Genomic DNA, 22,518 nt, shown 5'->3' with positions numbered 1-22,518 from the left:
TCTCAGCCTCTCCTTCCTCACAGGGTGTCTGTTGCGGGGAGAGGAAGGCGTTATGAGAGGCTTTGACGCCTGCTGATTGTAAGCTACTCTGAGACTCCTTTGGGTAGTGAGAAGTGCGGTAAAAACACACCCAGATTAGCCCTCTTCTGTGAATCTTATACTGATTAGCTGGACTTGTCAACTGCTTCAGTCGATCTAAGCTGGACTTCTTGCCTAGTTCCTTATGCATCTTGACTCTTAACTACCCCCTCCTGGGGCAACTAACTCCCCCCACTTGAGGAAGTCTTGTTTCAATGCACCTGAAGAAAACTGCATGCACACGAAAACTTATGCAGGAGGGGGAAAGGTCTCGTTCACCTCCAGTATTCTGGAATATCAGGGAAGTTTTTGGGGGGGCACACAATCTGTCACACAGGTTTGTGTGTTACAGCAACAGTGTACTTCCAAATGATGGTTAACACCAGCAACTTGAAAGGAGTGGAGTGGGGCACTTGCCAAAAGAGGTGTATTAGAACAATTAGAGCACAAGGAACAATCTCACTCGGACATTTCTCCTCGCGGTGTATGGCCCCTTCACACCTCCACACAAGACTGCTTTATACTGAATCAGAACCCTGTCTACTCAGACTGACAACAGTTCTCCAAGGCCTCAGGTAGAGGTCTTTCACACCACATACTGCTATTTCTTTGAACTGGAGATGCTGGGGATTGAACCTGGGAACCTCTGCAGGCTGAGCCACAGCCCCTGCCTTTTCCATTTACTCAGTTCTTGCTTGCCATTATTATTACCCCTTCTTCCTTCCCAAAAGTTCTCATAACTCATTCTTTTGTCCATTCAGGTATAGTCCTTCTGTCCTTGGTTCCCTGCAACCCTCTCCCATGGGCCTCCAAATTCATTCTCTGGTGCTTTACATCACCAAAACCAAAAAAGGAACACAATCCAACCTTAACAGGTAGGAACTCAGAAGTTGAGCTTTACGTCACCACCCTGACGCTGGCTAGTATTGGAATGGGAGACCTCCAAGGATTCGGGTGGTAGTTCCTATGAGGTACACTGGGGTCATGACATGGGGGCAGGAAATGGCCAACCAACTCCTAACAGCCTTTGCCTCAGACCTCCTGGCCACACGACACATGCAATACAATATATATAATGAATAATCATTAAATACATCATGAGCCAAACAGGCTTCATTATGAGATACAAGGAAACATGTCAAGACATTTATTCTCAAGGAGTCAGTTTTTATTTTGAGTACAAAAAGAAAGAGGATTATTCTGTTGGCACTTACATAAAAAAATTCATGGCAAAATACTTCTGTTTTAGTTGATCCTTTTTAAAGAAATCCCTTAAAATGTCCTTAATCTTCACGGAGCACAGAGAAGTTTCCTATGCAGCCCAATCGGCTGCTGTGTCAACACACAGATTAAAAATCAGAACTCAAATTTTGCAAAGACCAACTTCTGTTGGTGGAATGATGTGTACAAAAGGAGTGTGGAATTGCTGTCTTACGAAAACCTATGCTAATTCAAGTTGTCTTGCCATTTGAATTCTGCAAACAAAGTGCTAGAAATCTAACTTGCAATACCCCAAGGGGGGGGGGGGAATATTGAAGCATCTGCTTCATTCCAAGACAATGACTGACAGCTAAGCAAGTGTCTAAAATTACTACCGGGACTTGGACCAGAACCCTTAACACAGTAGAGAATCTCAGACAGGGGACCTGGAACAGACCTACAACATGCTAGCAAGCAGACATCTCCTAAAGAGAAGCAGGGCCAAACATTTCCAGTTCTTCAAGGAACACAAATTGCAGGGCAGCTTTCCTGCCTTTCAGGGTCAAAAATGTTTTCCTGTTCAAGCCAGAAGGAAGGCTAAACATAAAAAAATCTTACCCATTTTTAAAGACGCTATAACAAAAAGTCTTAGCAGTTGCCTAGAAAAATCACTGAAAACATTTGCTACTTATTTCTAAACTGCTTCCGGAATTGCCTGGCTATGAATTTTCACAAATGTGCTGTAATGTTAGTGGTACTGATAAGGGAGAGCAAAAGTTTGTTCAAGACATTATGCCATTTTTAAAGTACCTATAGTATTTTTAGGAGCAGCAACTGGATGCTTAGAGTTGGGATGTTTGAAAGTTAATTTGTGCGTGCTCATGGGGGGGGGGGAGAGAATAAATTAATATTTTGTGCCTGCTGACAAGAGGTCCCACACTTGCAAAAAATCAAGTGAAAGAGGTATATTCATATTACAAAGGTATTTGGCTGCGTTAATAAGGCAATCAATGGGGGAGATGCACTTTTCTACAGTGAGCTGTACAAGAATGACATCTAGGGACATGATTGTTTTTACAGGCAACAGACTTCGTGCCTACAGCACACAAACTATGTGATCTCTTTATTAAAATGTAAAGAAATGCCTTGAAAAGAGAAAGGTGTGAACTTGTATCCTTCACCTTTATAGAACTTGTTCTGAAACTCAACCCTGTAAGGAAGACAAAATAAAGAGACACATTAGAAAGAAACGGTATCTGACATTAGGAGAAAGGTTGCGAGAATCTGATTGTCACGTACGATGTATGGGAAAACATCAAACATTAAAAGTATATATATTTTTTGCTTTAAAGGTTTTTTCAACTTCTTAATGTCAAATATTTTTATGCCAAATTACAGCCCTCGATGAAGCAAAAATTTGGTTTTTAAAGTTTTGAAATCATGTAAAAAATAACAGCGATATCACGAGACAATGCTGGAGTGTTACACTTGCTGCCTGTGGTCGCTAGAGGAGTGCGCACCTTGTGCCCAGTCAGTGTCCTGGATGTTTACAGCTCGTGTCTCCATGTCCCTTAAATTTTGTCAATCAATTACTTCCATAATGGACTTTGGTTGTATTTTTCGTTGCACGTCTCAAGATGTTCCCTCTGGCAGCTGCATAAGGTATTTTCCCATCCATAAAGGGAATCATGCATGCACGTCCTTTCCCCGCCTAAACTGCCATGCAGACATGGTCTAAATCTTATCAGGCAATAATGCAACAAACTAAATAGGGTGAACAATAATGCAAGTTGCTTTAGGAACTTCATTGGGAAGAAAAGAACTGTATGTCAATAAGCAGAACTAAAACAAAATGGAAAGTTCCAAATAATTTTTTTAAACAGTTCATAGGAAATGTTCCTTTCATGACAAAATACGCCTAGTTTTTCTTTTAAGAAATATTGCATGAGAGATCCTAAAGGGTTTTGTCACAAGCCACGTAATTTTTTTTTTTTTTTACAATTATAAATCTTTTTTCCCCCCAATTTACAATTATAAAAGAGAAAGACTTACCAGTGGAGTCGGATTGCATGTAGAAAAGCTGAAAGACCCTCCATGGCTAAAAGGATAAATATCGTTAAAACCATAAATAAAGCTGAAACTGGAACCAGGAGAAGGATCCCGTACGAGGCATCCACGCGGAGGCCCACCCGCATTATCATGGCCCACAGCACTTCCGATAACTCTGGGGGGAAAAAAGATTTTGGAATACTTCTTTTAGTGAATGCTAAGCACTCCATCTACTTGTCAATTCTCTTTCTGCTATGCAAGCCCATGGCAAATTAACCCCATTCCGCAGTCTATCCCCTGGTTGCCCATCTTTTGCCAGGTTCAATTTAAGGGACTAGCTATCGCACATAAAGGCCTTCCTATCTGCAGGGCTCCCACAACAGCTTTGCACTCCAGAGCAGGGCCGGCTGCAGCTGCCACACTGCAAATGGGCAATATTGACAATCGCCCGTACGTGTGCATTCTCTGTGCTTCCCCCGCACACACCCCTTACAGAATGGCCTGCCAGATTACATTAGGAAGGCTCCCCCCCTCTCCTGAATTATTCACGAGGGGTTTTTGCATAGGAAACAGGCCTGAACTATAATAACCTTGTTCAGAAAGGAGCATGGTGGTAAAGGGCTGACTATACTGTGTATAATCCATACTCTGTTGCTTGCAATTTGGCTTTAATGCGTCATGTTAACACTTCTGCTTGCACCCAGATTTCCACAAGTCACATCCTACTGCATTGTCTATTGTAGGAATGGCCAAATTCTGGCTCGCCAGATGTCCATGGACTACAATTACCCTGATCCCCTGCTGTGAGAAGTGGAGTCCAAGGACATCTGGAGAGCCACAGTTTGGTCACCCTTGGCATTGGATGTCCCACCAGATTGCACTGATTTATCCTGTGTAATCTGCCTGGAGCCCCAGTGAGAAAGGTGGACTACAGAGAATGTCAATGAATATTAATGGATAAAGAATATTGAGACGGTGTAAAATGGAAGGGATGCTCCCTTCCTCAACCACAAGCGCACTGCTATAAGCAGGGGGTGAAACCACTTTATTTACACAATGGTAGGTGCAGGAAGAAGGTGCGTGCTTCTGGACAGGCCAAGTCTTACGTTACTTGGTGCATTCAACAATCAGCAGAAGTTGTTTCTTAAAGACCTCCCCCATTCCGCAAATCCACTCTGAGATCTTACGGGGGATACTTACGGGCATGGGCCAGACTGAGAGCCCAGAGCCTCAGGTACGAAGCCGTGTTGGAGATGCACCCTAGGCAATACTCAATGGTATGGATGGTTTGATCCATGAACACGTCTATAAAGACAAACTAAAAAGAAAGACCATGTGTAAGTGAGCATTGTAAGTATTAAGCCCTGAAGCCCGGGGGGGGGGGGGGAGAATCATAGCTTTGGGACTGCTGGAGAACTATAAAAGATCAAGGAGCCAAACGTTTTGCCGTGCATCTAGTTAGCAGCCATACAGAGTTCTAGATGGCCCCTTCCCACTGTAGGATTCTAGGAGTTTAGTTCAGCAGTGGGATGGGCTGCTTCAGGACGTGGGCAGCTCCTCCTCACTGGCCGTCTTCAAGCAGCGGCTGGAAAGATCCTTCTCCTGGAGGCTGACCCTGCATTGTGCAGGGGGTGGGACTGGATGGTCAGGATGGCCCCTTTCCACTCTAGGATTCTAACCTTCACAATAAGACTCCTTTGGCTTCCACCCAAACTACGGACAGCTGCAACAAAAACAGACGCCACCCCTGCCAGCCATTACCTCTTTCTTCTCTTCCTCCTTGTGCCTGTTGTCCAAAGAGCTGGCTCCCTCTTCGATATCGTGAGTCCTCAACAGAGCGAGCTCTTCTTCACTCTCTTTTCGAACTAGCTGGTAACCGCTCTGGGGGAGAGAAGGTCAAGAAGTGACCCTTCAGGGCCTGGGAAGCAGCAGCCAGCTCATCGCATTCTGTTTATTCTGGTTTGCCCTGCAAAACTCATCCTCTCCCAAGGGGCGAATGAAGGGGGATCGCAGTGGGCGCTAAGACATGGTCAACCCGCCACAAATGCTCACGTGATATATTTGTCGGACAAGAACACTCAGAGGTTAACAACCACCTCTTCCTCAGACTACACACTTGAATCTATACAGAGTAGAGTGCTTGCACTCAAAAGCTCACGCCTCGAATACATCTTTGTTGGTCTTAAAGATGCCACGGGACTCTGATTTTGTTTTGTTGTGCTGCTTCAGACCAACATAGCTACCCACTTGAATCTAACAAAATCTGAGTCCACTAGCACCTTTAAGACCAACAAAGATTTATTCAAGGCGTGAGCTTTTGAGGGCAGGCACTCTTCCTCAGACTACGCACTTGAATCTATACAGAGGTTAGTGCCCACTTAGGGCTCATAAAGCAGAGCTCGAAGGAAGTGGTCTACCCTGAGGAATCTATATATGAATATACTAAGTATGATTAGTTCAGACTGTCCATCTCTTTTCCGCCAACCCAGGGCCCAACTGCTACTGCTCGTTTTGCTCCGATACGTACTCTATACGGCCCAAATCCTTTGCGTCCATGGTTCAACCAGTATAAATAAAGGGGCTTTCCGAAGAGCAGCACAGGAACTGAAAGCACAGCAATGGCATAGAGAAGTCTCTGTACAATCAGCTGTTTCAGAAAAGCAGGGAAGGGAAAAGAAAAATAACTTTTACAATTAGTTTCCTGCAAACAATACATCCCTCACCCAACCTCCCCCCCCCCCAAATCCCCACACATTCATCAGGAAAGTGTAACCCCTTTGCTTTTTTCCATCTTGAAGGAAGATGGGTTGCCATAAATTGGCTGCCACTCAAATGGCATCTTCTACCACCAAGAGCTTGGGGTACAAGCCAGCCCAAACACAACCCTTTGGAGATTTAAGCACCTGTTGAATAGTGATGAAATGAAATCCAACAGGAGATCCTGAGCTATGAGGACCAAGAGGGAAAGGAAAGAATTCTGCCCGAGAACGCTGTCTTTCAGATCATGCCGGTTACCAACCTGTCCTTGGAAAAAAAGGTGCTTTTCCTCTGCAGTGGGAAACAGGAACATGTTGATGAAGTGAATCAGGATGCTCGGGGCGGGCTCCGGGTCGCTGGCGGAACAAGCCAGCCACTTAAAGAAGATCAAAAAGACGAGGTACCCAAAGATGGACAGCAGGAACAGAAGTTGAGGGATGAAAACCAAATATATATTATACTTCTGCTTGAAATACCTAACAGAAGGAAAAAAGAAAGGAGAAGTTTGAAGGTTTTTTGCTTCAGCCAGAGCAGAAATCCATTTCTCACGCTGATTAATTCAATGTACTGGCTATCACATACAATGTGCTTTGTGGGCTTGGCTGCTCTTATTTGCAGGATTCACACACACACACACACCCGTCTGATTGGCCACAACAACTTTGCTCATGTCAGCAGACTTCTGGAGGTGCCAACTTGCAAATGGGCCATACGTGTAATTTGGGTTGCACTTTATAAAATGGATTACAACTGCATGGGATTAATGATGGTTCTCGTCTATATTGCTACATGTAAGCTATTACAAGTAGGATCCTATTCATGTAACTTCTGGACTGTTGAATGCAGCCTTTCTCGACGTTTTTAGCATTAAGAAATCCCTGGGACATTCCTCAGGCTTCAAGAAACCTGGGGCTCCTCCCCCCCACCCCCTCCAGGCTATCATTGGTCATTTGGGGAGAGGTGGGTGACCTCCTGAAATCTTGGGGTTTCTTGACAGCCCTGGAAGGGTTTCCTGAATGGGTGGGAGTTAAATACTTTTTAACATATTTTTTAAATATGTCATCATGTTGACCTCGCTGCATCAGCTCAAACAAAAAGAGAAGGCATGCAAATCATTGCTGCATAAGACCCCGGGGGTCCCAGTAAATACCAGGATCACTTCCCTGGGTAGTTACAGCAAGCTTAGGCCTCATCACAGCATATGTTAGAGAGAGGGGGGGGGGAGGGAGGCCTTTAGAGAGTTGTGCGGGGCCGTCCCACTCCCATACTTACGAGTGGTTAAATCCCCCCAAGACCACTCCAAAAGTCATGTGGATCACACCAAGGATTATAGACATTTTCATTTTGAAGGAATTTAAGAAACTGAGCCGATTGCTCGCCAGACTCCAGATCTGGAAGGGAAAACACACAGGTACATTGTTGAATCTACAATAATACCTGCCCTGAGGGTTTAAGAAGGGCAGGATATAAAAATAAAGATTTATTTATTTAAGGGTATGTCTTGGCCAGCAAACCTGAAAGCGGTCTTTATTCAATTTTTAACTGTTCAGCAAGAATCTGAAGAGGGCCGCAGCCTGTTCGCTCTGTTGCAAGCAAGGAGCTCTGAGCGGCTTTTCCACAAATAACAACCACGTTTTATTCCAGTTGTGCGCTTTTGTGTGCATGCACACTTTTCTCAGGCAATGAAACAGAAATCGTCAGAGTAGAGATATAAGGAGAGAGTCAATTAGAAGTCAATTCATGAGGCTGTTTACTGACTGCTAATTGACTCTCTCATCTACTCTGACGATTTCTGTTTCATTCCCTGAGAAAAGTGTGCATGCTCACGAAAGCACATGCTTTGAATAAAACTTGGTCGGTCTTCACAGTGGCCCTGGACTCAAACTTTGACACCCGCTCCTTCAGGCCGACAGGGCTGCCCACCTGAATCTAACTATAGCAGAGTTACTCAAACCTAGTTGAGCGTACAGAAATTTTTCCATTCGGAGAAAGTGGCTGCCGTGGTGGGATGGGGAGTCTTCACAAAGTCTTGGAGGATCCATCCTGCTATGATGAGGCAGGGACAGACCCACTAACCTTACAGGCTCAAGGTCAAAGATGGATCGATCAAGACAGAACACTCACCGGGTCTATCCCAAAAGGATACGCTCCTCTGAAGACGCCGGCCACGTCTGAATTCAACATCAAATACTGATTCTTCAAATCCTCGGACCTGCAAAATGAAGATAAGCCACCAATAGGATCGGAGGGGCATTTTCCCCACTTCCCCGCAAAACTTTCGCTTCTATGTTTATCAAGTCGCGGTTTTCCTACTGAAGCATTCAAAGCTAGTTAGATAACCATAGCAGGAACACAGAATGAGAAGATTCAATCTCGAAATCAAGAAGCGCAAGCCCTGTAAGGAAGGGACACTTTTTTTGGGGGGGGTGGGGGGGGAGACACCTGACCTAGCCAGAGCCACCTACTTCCACACATTCTGCTCAAACATTTGCGAAACGTTCCAGCGGGAGCCAAAGATGTTCAAAGACTTCGAAAAGCAGTCGTTGTATATCAAGCCGGTGTACACCGAAAACAGGCCCATCAGCAAGATGATGTAGCGCCCCTCGAAGAACATTTTCATACTCTGCAAAACAGCCCAGCACGGGACCGGTCAGGTGGATTGTAAAAACAAGGAACCTTCACATGGTCATGTGCCTTCTGATTCCAGCATTTATCATTTGTGCATGTCTGTCTCTAGGTGTGCGCACATTTGCTCCTGATCTCTGTTCTTTAATTCCTTTCTTCCGCTTCTCCTGGATTCTACTACCTATTGAATTTCTGTGGGGGAGCCCGAGTTCTAGCAGCAAGAGAAATGTCAGCCCCACAACACCTCCCCCTTCCCCATATAGCTCATGCATCCCTGTTGCAAGCGTGAACTACTTCTCCAACATGGGCCAAGGGGCAGGGATTTGGATCACTCCCTCTCTCTGTTCCACAGGCTCTACAGGTGGGAGTGGAGGGTGAGAGTCCCCCTTGTGGGAAGCCCAGAAACAAGACATCTCAACTGCGGATCGCGAGGAAGCCTTCCTCACCTCATCCTGCGACCGCAGCAGACGTGGGTGTTTCTCGAACACCACCAAGAACAGAGCAAACAGGAACATGAGGAAGCCGTGGCCACAGTCGCCAAACATGACCGCAAACAGAAATGGGAAGGTGATGATGGTGAACAGAGCTTCAAAATTAGAAAGAAAGAGAAAGCAATCAGAACAACTATTTTGATACATGCTATGTCAGAATTCTATAGAAGTTGGCTACCTTTATTATTTAAGACGGGTAGCTGTGTTAGTTGGTAACAAGAGGAGAAGAGCCAGAGTCCAGCAGCGCCTTAAAGATCAACATTTGTGGCAGCAGATGAGCATCCATGTACCACACTGTGACTCACAACGGCTCGTCCCGTTCCAAATTTTGTTAGCCTTTATGGTGCTACTGGTGAACTGTTGCTCAACACGAAAGCTCCTTCCCTGGCACGTCCCCTTTCAACCTCTTGTTCTCCTTGCTGAATCTTCCCAAGTACCTCCTAGGGCTTGGTCCCCTGGCCCTGGATCTCCTTATCGCTCTCTTCTGCACCTTCTCAATTTTTCCACATCCTTGATTGTGAGGATGCTATTGAAAGGGGGTGGGGAGAACTACGAAAGCTGACTTCCGGTCTTTGGCAAAGTTTCTGGAAAAGGCTGTCTGAGGCAGTTTGAAAGGAGGGGGAAATCAGGTGGGGGTTCCAGGTAAACCCTGCTTCTCAATAAATATTGGCCTGTACGCAACAGCACCTACCTGGATTGACTTCCCGGTAGTTCCCAATCCCGTATGCATCGACGATGTTTTGGAACCCCAAAGTAAACTTATTGGTGCGTATCAAAGTCGGAGGCGTCTCTGTCGTCGGTATCGTGTTGATGAACGATGGAACAGAAGCTCCGCTTTCTCTCTGAATTCGGAATGAATGATGATCACGAATGTTAGTGCTTGCAAATTGGAGGGATAACAGTTGCTTTTTCACATTTTGCCCTCCAACTGTTAATCCCACACAGATGTTCACACGATAAGAAAGTGGGACAGTAGCACCCTGGACCTCCCCATCAGGCACCTCTGCATCATTTTCAGATCAACTTTCACATTTGGGCAGAGGCCTGAAAAGCACTATCCTTACACCAGAGGTAGTCAAACTGCGGCCCTCCAGATGTCCGTGGACTACAATTCTCATGAGCCCCTGCCAGCATTCGCTGGCAGGGGCTCATGGGAATTGTAGTCCATGGACTTCTGGAGGGCCACAGTTTGACTACCCCTGAATTACACCCTAGCTTTGCAATGCACAGATCAGAATGCTAAGTGTACATCCCCCTGTGGGAACAGGGGAACAATCACGGCTGTAGCATGGAATAAGCAGGGGGATTAGATAGATCTATGGAGGATGCTAGCCATGGGGACTGAAGGGAGCCTCCACATTCAGAGCTACTAACCCCTGGATTCCAGAGCTGGGAGGCAATATCTGAGAAAGGCCTCAGCCTCTATGCCCTCGAGTTGGCAGTCCAGAGGAACTGGCCGGCCACTGGGTGAGACAGGATGCTGGACTAGATGGATCCTCACTGGTCCGACCCAGCAGGGCTGTTCTGAAGTTCTCATGATCCCAGTCCTCCAGAGTCAGCATGCATTCCCAGTGTCTGCACAGCAGTACAGTCAACCCCCTCAGTCGCTCCGATTTCAGTCTTGCTATTCTTCCGCTTCAACCGTAACTGTCCCTGTGAGTCACTCAACGCTTGCTTAACTTCTACTGCAAACACAGCCAACATGAGCTCGACATTAAACCCTAGGAAGTTAATTCACTGACTCACAGATCCTTCCTCGAGGGCTCGCCGCATGTTCGGCAGATCAGCCACCGGGCACCACACCTCGGCGATGAGGCATTTGTTGGTGACGTCAAAGCTGCAGAGGTTCAGCACGTGATAGATGGCTTTCATCTTCTTCACTTGGACATCCCAGGTGTAGATGGATTCAGAGGCTTTGCACAAAACTTGCCGTAAGTAATCTTCAGTTTTATGCAGCACCTTTGAAGGTTTTGGGGGATTGAAAAAGTGAAATTCGATTTTTTAGGCAGAGTTGAAAGGGTCCACGTTGGCTATCTAGTCCAACCCCCTGCTCAATGCAGGACCAGTCTAAAGGAAGGGTGGCCAAACTGTGGCTCTCCAGATGTCCACGGACTAGTGTGCTGGCAGGGGCTCATGGGAAGTGTACTCCATGGACATGTGGACAGCCCCAGCTTGGCCACCCCTGGTTTACAGGCACAATCTTCCACAAGAGTGGATGTGCCATTGTTTCTCCAGTTGAAAAAAAAAAAAAACAGCTACAAACGTCCTACTCACTATGTGCAGATCCTGAATACGAACTTTGAGTCCTTCCATGACTGTTTGGTGGTCCTCTGGCGTGTTAGGATAAGGGTAGATGTGACAGTGGTAGCTGGCAAAAAAAAATTACTATTTTATCTATCATATTGATTATTTATTTATTGTATTTGTATACCGCCCTCCCCTAAGGCTCAGGGCTGTTCACATAAAACAGAACAGAAACAATACAGATAACTTAGATTAACAATAATGAAGGAAGTGAAACAACGAGCAACAGGGAAAAGTAGAAATATTAAACACTGAAGTAACTCCTACTGACAGCCCAGTGGGTTGGGCGGAATTAGGGTGGGTGTCATAGGAGGGAGGCTCACGGGGAGTCTGCCTTTCTCACAGGGGCTCAAGGCATGCAGAGTGAGCCAGTACAATCACAAAAAAAGAGACTTTCAATAACTGTAAGTCTTCATGTGACAAATTAAGCGGTACAGAAATTACATAACAGGAATCCTATAAACAGCTTTGAAAGGGGATTAGATAGATTCACGGAGGATAAGTCTACCAATGGCTTCTAGCCACGATGACTCAGGGGAACCTTCCCACTCAGAGGCACTAATCCTTTGAGCCCCAGAGCTAGGGGAAAGCCCAGAAAGGGGGGAAAGTGATTCAAGTCACTCAACAGAACCCCACCAGTTGACCAGACGCACAACTAACTCCAGGACACTAGTGGCTCTCTCTGATAATGAAGCTCAAGACAATGCACCCACGTGGACCAAATAGAGACCTTGGTTTCCTGTCTCATTACCAATGTGGATTTTTCCATGCCTACTATCCCTCTGCATATCACATCACGTTGTCATTCAGCATCTAAAAACACTCCACTTCCCAGTATATAGGCCAGATGGACTCCCATTCTAGCCATACCTGAAGAAGTGAGCTGTGACTCACGAGAGCTCCTCCCCCATCCCAAATTTTATTAGTCTATAAGGTACTCCTGCACTCTTGCACCTTTTTACTGATATGAAACAGGTCACTCCAAAAGGGTTTGGTTTTGGTGGGAATTCTCTGCATGTTACATTAGTGAGCTGTGCCACCAATATTTCCAATGCGTCCCTAAAAATGCAATGTGTGAATTGTCTCTCAGGGCCAGTGGGACACAGGGAGTCTCACACAAAGCCCAAACTCAAGAGCACTACCAGCACCAGTTGCCTACCTACCAGACTGCGCTGATAAGAATGTATTAATGTTTAAGAGGGCAACAAAATCTCAGCAAGGCTAAAGACAGGGAACACAAATGAGGGAAATCTATGATTAAGTACATGTCGATCCTTACCAGTCGCATATCTTCTTAACCTTTTGGCCTATCTGTTCACCCCAGTAAGATATTAAGAAACAAATCCACCTGGTAGGTTCTCCCTGAAAAGTGAACATAAATTGTCAGCCAGTCAGGACAATCGACAGAATGGGATATAATCAATAAACAACACTTCAGGATTCTAGAAATCTGGGACCACCGGGAAGAACTGGAGCGTGGCATAAGTATTTACGTGATACATGGATTTTCATGTAAAGAAAAAAAGAGGGCAGACTTTTTTTTACATTGGAGAGACATGTCACTCATGTGCACTCACACGCACACCAGCTTGATGTAGCTAGGAGTGCCGACTTCTAATCTGGAGAGCTGAGTTTGATTCTCCGCTCCTCCCCATGCAGCCAGCTGGGTGCCACAATCCTGATAAAGCTGTTCTGACTGAGCAGGAATATCAGGTCTCTCTCAACCTCACCTATCTCACAGGTTGTGTCCACTGTGGGGAGAGGAACGGAAAGGTGATTGTAAGATGCTTTGAGACTCCTTCGGGTAGAGAAAAGTGACATATAAGAACCAACTCTTCTTTTTTATGCACAGGCCTGGGACATGACTTGGTTTATGCCTGAACTAGGGCTTGCCCTCTGAGCATGTACACTCACAGACAGCAAACAAACTTCAGGGACCACCATGCAAACTGCTTTTATCTTACTAAGTTCCTCTGAACTCTCCTGGTCTGTTGAAGGTAGGTAACTTATGTTAGTACTTCCACTTTCCCTTATTAGAAGTAACCATTTCTCCCTGACTCTTCAGGAAACTGAAGCAAGTTCTCTCACACACTTCTAAGGAAATCCCCACACCAGCCTTCCCCTTTTCAATTGGGGAGAGATTCTCCTCTTTTCCTCTGAAGAATTTCTCCCCTCTGCTTTTGGCCTGAGTTGGGAGTATCACTTAACTGCCCAAATTCCCTCTGCCAAAATATCTGTCCCAGTTATCCAGACACTTTGTAGATTAGCTTTCATCTTTTAGTAAAGATTCTTTTCTTTACCTCCTCAGATCAGATGCTCAGCAAAGGACAGACAGGTTTTACGGTGTGGCCCCTCAGTTGTCATTTAATCAGCAAGGGCTCAGCACCACTCAGAACCATTCTGCGTTATTCCACTCTCGCAATTACTCACCGTATCTGGATCGTCCAGACACTCTTCCAGCTCAGAATAAGAAAGGATCGTGTATCCTTTGCAGACTCTCCACAGCATCTTTTCAAAGGCTTCAATTTTTGTTCGGTGTATTAAGCCAGATATAAATCTACATTTAAAAAAAGAGAGCCAAAATATAATACAGGTGCAGACCTAAAATGTGATTATGTAACCACTTGGATTTGTACTGAACAAGGAACTCCCTCACCAAGTTCACGCTGTTCTTTTGATGCAGGGGTATCCCAACTGTGGCTCTTCAGATGCTCATGAACTACAATTCCCATAACCCCCCTGCCTATTTGTCAGGCTGGCAGATGTTCATGGGTATCATACTCTAGGAATATCTGGGGAGCCACGGTTGGGCCACCCCTATTTACTGACCTTGTTTATAAGATGACCTGTGTGAACTAGGTGAGGATGGCTGGACAATGGCAAAACCATTCCCAAGCTAAAATATTTTGAAGCCGCTGGTACGCATCAATGTTACACTGCCAAAGTCATTCAGCAGTCAGATCTCCGTCCAGGAAGACCTTACAGTTTCAGGGTCTCAGCTGTCAAGAGTCAAAGCTCCCCCCATCAGACAGCTCTTGACAGCTGATACCCCGAAAATCCCATTAGTCTCTATTGTGCTCCTAGACTAAAATCTAACTATCCTATTGCAGAAAAACACGGCTGCCCTCTGAAACGACAGCCATTCAATGAACAGGCAAACACTGAATAATGCAATGTGCCGACTGTGCTTCAAACATTCTGTTCCGATTATTACCTACCCCAATTTAGCACCAAGCCGGTGCATGCAGTTGTAGTCCACCAAAGGTTCACTTTCTAAAGACGGGAATTCTTCATAGTTGGTCTGTAAACAGGGCTCAAACTGAAAATCGAGGCAAAAGAAACAGCCTTTTCAGAATGGTTTGCTCAAAAAGAACACAGGGAATATACTAGCGCTACTGCATTTGCCAGCATTCAGGCACAATCAGAACAACGGGGAAGAAACCTTCCCTGGATGTCTGCCGCATAAAAGAATTTGGGACGTTAAAAGGACTCTCTAGCTTCTAACCGAACCAACCCCCTCCCCCCCCCCAGATTTAAAGAGTCACAAACTGGGCAGGGCTGTGCCCGTGCAACACTCCCAGTACCTCGGTTCTCCTGACAAAGGACCGCGTCGCACGGAGCATGTGGGTGTATTCCGTCAGCTCCAGCAGGTTCTTCCTCAGCTTCTCCTTGTTCTTCGTCACTTCTCTCAGCTCCGCCTCCAGTTTCTGCAGTTGCTCCTGCAGCAGAGGAAGGCAAGCAGAGTCTCACGGGCCTGGTTTCAGACCAGGTGCTCGACTTTTGAAAATCGGTTCCCAACAGGGAGGCACCGGAAGGCATTCGACAGCTAACTCTTGAATACGAACTTATATCTGCCTGCAATCTCAAAACACCGGAGCTCCCGCTCTCCTGGCTTTTCTGCAGGCAATTGAAGAGGGCTTTTCTTCTCAGGGGCACTGCACAAAATGGTTTGACAAACGTGCTTGGACAGGGATAGGGACGGCAGCTTATGGCAAGCAGGATCCTATTTACTTTTGTGCTTTCTGTGCCACTTAATGTGCCACGTGAATACCTAGGCTGTGCTTCAGTTCTTTCTGCTAGCTCCAGACTTCCAAAATCCTAAGGCATGGGTTACGGAATGTCCCATTTTGTTGACTGCACTGACTCGCTCTGTATAGGAAGAGTTCTTGGTTTTTATCCTCTGCTTTCCACCTTCCTCTCCCCATAATAGACACCCAGTGAGTGAGGTGAGGCTGAAAGAGCTCTGAGAGAACTGTGCCTGGCCCAACGTCACCCAGCTGGCTGCACATGGAGGAGCAGGGAATCAAACTCGGTTCTCCAGATTAGAGACTGCCACTCTTATCCCCTGCACCATGCAGACTTGAGTCCCTCTGAGAAAGACAGGATAAAACAATATAATGTAGATAAATAGAAATAAAAGGTAACCATAATGGAGCATGTATTTCTAAAGACTCCTTCAGGTAGTGAAAAGAAGAAGAGTTGGTTTTATACGGCTCTGATAGGGCTGCTCTCACAGGGCTCTCTCAGCCCCACCTACCTCACAGGGTGCCTGCTGAGGGGAGAGGAAAGCAAGGCAATTGGAAACCGCTTTGGAAATGTTTCTCGTGGAAAAAAGCGGGATATAACAACCAACTGTTCTTCTTCTAGATTACACATCAAACACAGTCAAAGAAGCGCTCCGTTTCAGTTTCCAAATATCCCTGTCCCCCAAAGTTACCTGCATCTCCAACATCTGCTTAAGCAGAGGGGCAGGAGGTGTAGCTTCGCCTTCAGGAAGAGGAATGTCCGCCTTCTTAATTTCTTGGACCAGGTACCCTGGAAAAAGCAGAGCCGAGAACTTATTTTTAAAAAAGAATTCTGACTTTAGGGATATATTTCTATAAACTGACAACAAGAGCTGCATAGGAACAGAGGCCCATGCATCAGATCCAGCATGTCAGATGCAAAACAGCCTCACCTCCAAGGGTGCTTTGATGGGTATTTTATTGGGTTTTACTGTTGGATTGGTTTTATAGGACCCGCCATGAGCAGCGGGATATCAATTCAATTAGTAAATAATAAATAAGGCTGATAAGGCCCCATTCTGAAGAAGCTGGGGGGAGGGAATGGGGAGACCGACAGGTACCTAATATCCTTTCCATTTCTTCACACTTCTTCACTTCGCCCACATACTTCCTCTGGAACACACTGGTGCTCGGATTGAGCTGAAAGGAAGGAAACATGTTATTCGTCCTACATTAAGTTCCTTTCCACGACGCTTAGCAGGAGTTGTTCTAGATACAAAAATTCTGCTCCAGCTGGAAGCGGAACAACGAACAGGAATTTTGACCCCCTCAGAGGTGGACGAGTGTTTTTTCTACCATGAACTCTTGCGGATGAGAGCCCACTCTGCCACGAGGACAAGCAAGGCATGCAGAGTCACTCTCTCTGCCAAGAGGAACATTTCTTCCTGCACCTGTGAATTTATAAATGTAAGGGCGACTTTGGGGGTGGCTCATGGGCACAGGCGCTTGCCCTCACATCCGCAGTATGAAGAACTACTCTGAAAATGGCTCTGTTTCAAAACTAGATTGTTACACAGCATGGGGGAGGGGGTTACTGTCCACTGAACAAGCCCCCAGTCTTCATGGGCAAGTGGAACAGAATATAAGGCTCTTTGTATTGGGTCAAGAGACCTTGATGATGGCAGAAGAATCATGACGGGAATGAGGGAAAGGGTTAAAACATTTCAATTTCAGATTTAGTTCCCATGTGCAAACTGCATGGCTAATCACAGAGTAAGCAGAGATTTTCCCAAAGTCTGGATTTAAAAGTGGGTTTTGTCCACTTTCCCGCTATTAGCAAATGTGGGCGCGCAACTGCTGGCTGTTTGCATTTGTGGGATTAAAATTCAAGAGAACATTTATAGTTGTTGCTTTATTTCTGTCTTCATGGAACACATCTGCATGCCTGGCCCTTCACAGAGCACTAGAGAGGTCACTGCCCCAAGCCGTGCACCGTCTAAAATTTCACACAAAGGTGGTGGAAAGAAGGATATGCACAGAACAGGTGTTCACTTCAATTCTAATCCAATATTGAAATACCTATATTTAGATATTCTCTAGACCATTGATGTGATGAAGTCAGCCATTCAGCTGAGTCCCACTCTTGGCGATCTTATGGCTCAACTGTCACCACAATTTACAATCTTGTGCCACTTCTTTTTGTGGTGTAACATTCTGGCCCGTGTGCGTTTTGATCTTATCTGACCACTGCGTTCTTTGTCAGCCTAGTTTCCTTTTTCCACTGACCTATCCAAGCATCATTGATTTCTCTGCTGAGCTTCTCCATTTCTAATCCTCTACACCACACTAATTCTAACATCCTCTTAGCCTCTGGTTAAACAACATCTAAAAATATAAAACCGGGTTTGAGTCCAGGGGCACCCTTAAGACTAACAAAATTTACTCCTGGGTATAAGCTTTCATGCACACTTAAAACGTGCAAAAGCTTACATCCAGAATTCAATTTTGCTGGTCTAATAAGGTACTCAAACTTGGCTCTCCTGCTCCAGACCCACACAGCTACCCACCTGCAAAGAAAGCTATAGTCAAAGTACCCCCTACATGTCCACATTACCAGGGACCCATCCTTCATTAGAACAAAAAAATGATCCATTTAAGATATTGGCTTGGATTCACAAGTGTGCAGAGCTAGCTGGCTGGTACCTCAGATCCCAATCGACACCTAAAATCAGCCTGGGCCCTCACAGTCTGATTTTATCAGAGTTCCTGTTGATGGTAATAAGGCTTCCTCTTAAGCTAGTATGCTTAGAAGTACAACCTTAAAGTAGAACAGAAACTTAAAAGCATTTCAACTTATTCGTTTGCGTAAACAGAAGCCGGAGCCCGAAGACCCGGCTCTAAGCAGAAGGTGTGGCAAGAGGCAGATACAGCCAACCTAGCTGGTTCTATATGATGAATCTATAATTAAAGCAGTCACAAAGGTCGAAGTGACAAAGCATCCTGATCAAGGGTCACCAGCTGCACTTAATGGGAGAAAATGTAAACGTCATCTTCTGGGATTTGCATATCCAGACCACAGGGAACAATCACATTCAAGATCCTTTTCAAAACTATCAGCGCTGTTTTTTCGGTTCCCGCTTTCATATCCTTAAGAAGTCCCCAAATGCAATTCAAGTAGCTGGTGATTGCAAAGCCCGGGTCTCACGTAGCTACAGAACCGCTGCTCTCGAGATGCTCCCCTGAGGCGGCCTTGCAAACTTGAGTGACACCCTCAAAGGAGGATGGCAAGAGTTTCGTCATGGCAGCAGATCTGCAGGTGCTCCGAAAGAAACGGACCATCTAGCCTAGGATCCTGTGCCACACATCAGCAACCCGGTTGCCCTGGAGGGCCAAACAAACAGAGCTCAGCAGCTAAAACATTTCCCTGAAGCTGCCTCCTAGCTCTGGCACTCAAAGGTTCTTGCCATTGTAAAAGGAGACTCCTTTCAGTCACCTTAAGCCTCTTCTCCACAAACCTAATCCCTTTTAAACCGATCTATGCTGGTGGCTGTCACAATATCCATTAGCAGTGAATTCCACAGTTGAACTGTTTGCTGAGCAAAGCCGTACTCCTTGTCCTGAATCAGTTTCCTATCAGCTTCTTGTCCCAAATTACAGTCTGGGAGATTTATCCATCCTATGCATAATTTTATAAATCTCTACTATCCTGTCTCCCTTTAGTAGTTTTGTTTCCAGACTGAAAAATACCAGGCCGGCCAGCCTGTCTTCACTACTGTGTGCATAGGAGGCCACAGCATTGGTCTGTATTGTCTTCTTGGAGCTGTGACGCTTTCCACCCAGCCACTGCCAGCCATCTGGTTTATACGAATCAAGCAGTGTGTACATATAAACATCCTTGTCCCACCTCTGAAGTGACAACCACCCATTCTTTCTTCCTCGGGCCTCAGCTGGCAGCACACTTGCATAATACCTCCTCCTGGCTTCTACCCAATCCTGCCTTGAACACCAAAGTTTTCCTTCTACCTGCCAGTCTAGCCCATTTTCACCCAACCAGTCCTCCAAGGGACTAACCACTAACCACTTTAGTTTAACCACTAAAACAAAGATTCAGGTGGGCAGCCAGGTTGGTCTGAAGCAGCAAAACCGTTTTGAGTTGAGTGACACCTTTTAAGACCAACTAGGTTTTATTCAAGGTATAAGCTTGCATGTACACAAAAGCTCATACCCACAATGAAACTTTGTTGGTTGTAAAGGTGCCACTGTATTCAAAAATTGTTCTATCGCAGAAGAAAAGCGTACTCTACCTGAAGGAGTGTCAAAGCAGCTTACAATCCCTTTCCTCTCCCCACAACAGAGACCTTGTGAAGTGGGTGAGGCTGAGAGAGCCCTGATATTCCTGCTTGGTCAGAACAGCTTTATCAGGTCTGTGGTGAGCCCAAGGTCATCCAGCTGGTTGCATGTGGGGGAGGAGTGGGGAAACAAACCTGGCTTCTCCTGGCATGCCAGCTTAGAAGCCGCCGCTGTTAATCACTAAACCAAATTGGCCCTCCTTGTAACCTCGGGCTCACCATTTTAATCCCTATGCAGCAACCCACAAAGGGTTACAGCTCAGGAACTCCACAGCTTGGTTCTCCACTGGGTCACAAATTCACAAGGGAGTTTTGCAAAAACTATCAATCAAACTCAGTTCTGCATATTAGAGGCTGTCACTCTTTAACCACTGCACCAACAAGTTACAGTAAAACGTATAAGAAGATTAATATAAATAATACAATGAATTTAAATTTTTTTCTATCTTCTCAATGAGGCTCAGTGCAGGTGCCACCAGTTCATAAAATACAATAGACTTTAAGTCATGTTTTACATTAAAAACGATAACAGACTCTAACCCAACCGCCAACTAGTTAATTATTAATATTAAGCAGGATTTCCTTTTGGGGCAGATATATTTTCCCTTGATGTTCCAATGGATTTCTTCAGCACTGGACAGCACTGAACACTGCAGAGCACATCCCAAACACAAAAGACCCTTTGGTGTCTATTGACCCTGTAGTATCCTCGGGCAGAGGATCAGGCCCCAGCTCCCCCTACACAATCAGCAAAAAGGGAGACGTCCTGCCAACAGCCTTCCAACCAAGCACATACCACAGAGCACCAGCTTGGTGCCACGATTAAGAACAGCAGCCTCTAATCCGAAGAGCCAGGTTTGACTCCCTGCTTCTCCTACACAAATGCAACCTGGGGCCAGTCACAGGCCTGGTAGTGCTGTTCTCGCAGAGCAGTTCTCTTCAAGCTCTCTCAGACCCACCCACTTCACAGGGTGTCCGTTGTGGGGAAAGAAAGGCGACTGTAAGCTGCTTTGAGACATATGCAGCCAGCTGAGTGGCTTTGGGCCAGTCACAGTCCTGTTAGAGCTGTTCTCACAATGCAGCCCTCTCAGAGCTCTCTCCGCCTCACCTACCTCACAGGGTGGCTGTGGTGGGGAGAAGACAAGAAGGCGATAGTAAGCCGCTTTGAGATTCCTTCAGGCAGTGAAAAGCGGGGTACACGAGTGTAGCAGCCACGTAACGTCTGAACAGACCGGCGGATGCGGATTCAGCGGCAGGATAAACGCACACGCGCACACCCCGGCCACTCACGTCTCTGAAGTGGGCCAGGCCGCGCTCGCCCAGGGCGCTGAGGCACTCGTAGGCCGAGCCCGCCTGGAGGAAGAGCTGGGCCAGGCACATCGTCTCGCTTCGGAAGAGGGAGCCCATGGCCGGCAGAGGCAGGCTTCTTCCCCGGCCCTCCGGTCACCGCCTCTCCGCCGGCCGGCGCCTCCGGGGGCTGGCGGGGCCTTCCCTGCAGGGCTCCATGGGCCGCTCCGGCCGCCGACGCTCCCAGCCGCAGCCGAGCCGGGCTTCTCCTCAGACAGCCCCACGAGCCGGAAGGCGGGCGGACCATAGAGGTGGCGGCCGGAAGTGCCCAGAGAACGACGCGGCGCCTCAGCCGCCGGCCCCCTTCCGGCCTCCCACTGGTCCTTCCGGCTCCGGCCCCGAGGCGAAGCGGAGGGGCGTCGTCATGGAGACTCGGCAGAAGCGTGGCCAATGGGCGGCTTGGAAGGCATCCCTTCTCCGCGCGCGCTCTCCGGGGGATGGGCCGAGCCAGCTTTGGCTTTCAGTGGGAGCTGCCCAGCATAGCCTGTCTCTGAACCGGTTGCAGCCTTTTAAATACATCACAGGCGGCCCTTTTAATTACTGCACACCACTTCATTAAATTAGACAGGGAGAGCAAGAGGTGGCCCAGCCGGCTCCCATTATTGAGGGTTGGGTATGAATTACAGCTGACCTCAAGGCAACACAAATCAGACCCCTGGAAGAAATGACCCCTTCGGAGGGTAGAATCCATGGCATTACACCCTAGCAAGGGCCCTCCCCAATCCCCGTCCTACCTAAGGTTGCACCCCCAAATCCTCAATAACTTTAATATGTACAGTTGGTAACCATATACTGCAGAATGAGACAGCCAAGCCCCAGGATGGTAGAAAGGACTGCAGGGCTCCAGCTCGGAATATTCCTTTGCAACAGCAAATTCCCTGAAGCGAGAAAGCTAGCAAAACAGGTTTAAAAGGTTCTACCCTGCTACACACCTACTTTGCTTGCTGTGCTGTTTTTTTTTTCCTGTCTGCTGGGAGTTTTAAACATTGGGAATTCCATAATAACCCCCCCACACACTATCCCCCTTAAGTAGGGCACTCCAAGCTAGCAGTTTGGGAGCCTACAATTTCATTCTCCTGCATGTATGAACCAGGCCTGTGAAGATGAGAAGAAATCCGTATTCAAGTAATCTGTATGCAATCCTGCATGCCCAAATCCCTCAACCAGTTCAAATGTGCCATATCTGTGGGTGAGTGCTTCAATGTGTTAAATACAATTTGTTTTTATTTTAGATCACTGTCAGCTTTCTACTCAAGAAACCATCTGGACATCTTAAAGTACAAATAAAACATTGTAAAAATAGTAATCAAAGGC

General features: G+C 46.5%; 1 protein-coding gene across 2 annotated transcripts; it reads right to left on the bottom strand.

The window, feature by feature from the left end:
- Positions 1–1,224: 1,224 nt before the first annotated feature.
- Positions 1,225–21,461, bottom strand: ATP6V0A2 (ATPase H+ transporting V0 subunit a2). Of its 2 annotated transcripts, none has more exons than XM_077308617.1 (20): positions 21,148–21,461; positions 16,630–16,708; positions 16,222–16,319; positions 15,089–15,223; positions 14,723–14,823; positions 13,935–14,061; positions 12,784–12,866; positions 11,475–11,568; positions 10,947–11,159; positions 9,892–10,042; positions 9,156–9,295; positions 8,550–8,707; positions 8,209–8,296; positions 7,357–7,475; positions 6,347–6,560; positions 5,855–5,974; positions 5,089–5,208; positions 4,528–4,645; positions 3,331–3,502; positions 1,225–2,488 (listed from the first exon to the last, which is right to left on the bottom strand). In XM_077308617.1, the coding sequence occupies exons 1-20, from the start codon at positions 21,262–21,264 to the stop codon at positions 2,389–2,391; spliced, it is 2,547 nt and encodes an 848-aa protein (XP_077164732.1). In that variant the 5' UTR covers positions 21,265–21,461; the 3' UTR covers positions 1,225–2,388. The 2 variants fall into 2 exon arrangements, with proteins under 2 accessions (XP_077164732.1, XP_077164733.1); XM_077308618.1 differs by lacking the exon at positions 21,148–21,461 and adding an exon at positions 20,970–21,141.
- Positions 21,462–22,518: the final 1,057 nt, after the last annotated feature.

This window comes from Paroedura picta, chromosome 13, assembly GCF_049243985.1.
Source record: "Paroedura picta isolate Pp20150507F chromosome 13, Ppicta_v3.0, whole genome shotgun sequence".
Lineage (NCBI taxonomy): Eukaryota > Metazoa > Chordata > Lepidosauria > Squamata > Gekkonidae > Paroedura > Paroedura picta.
The sequence above is the reverse complement of the archived record's forward strand: the minus strand, read 5'-3'. Positions and strand labels throughout refer to the sequence as shown.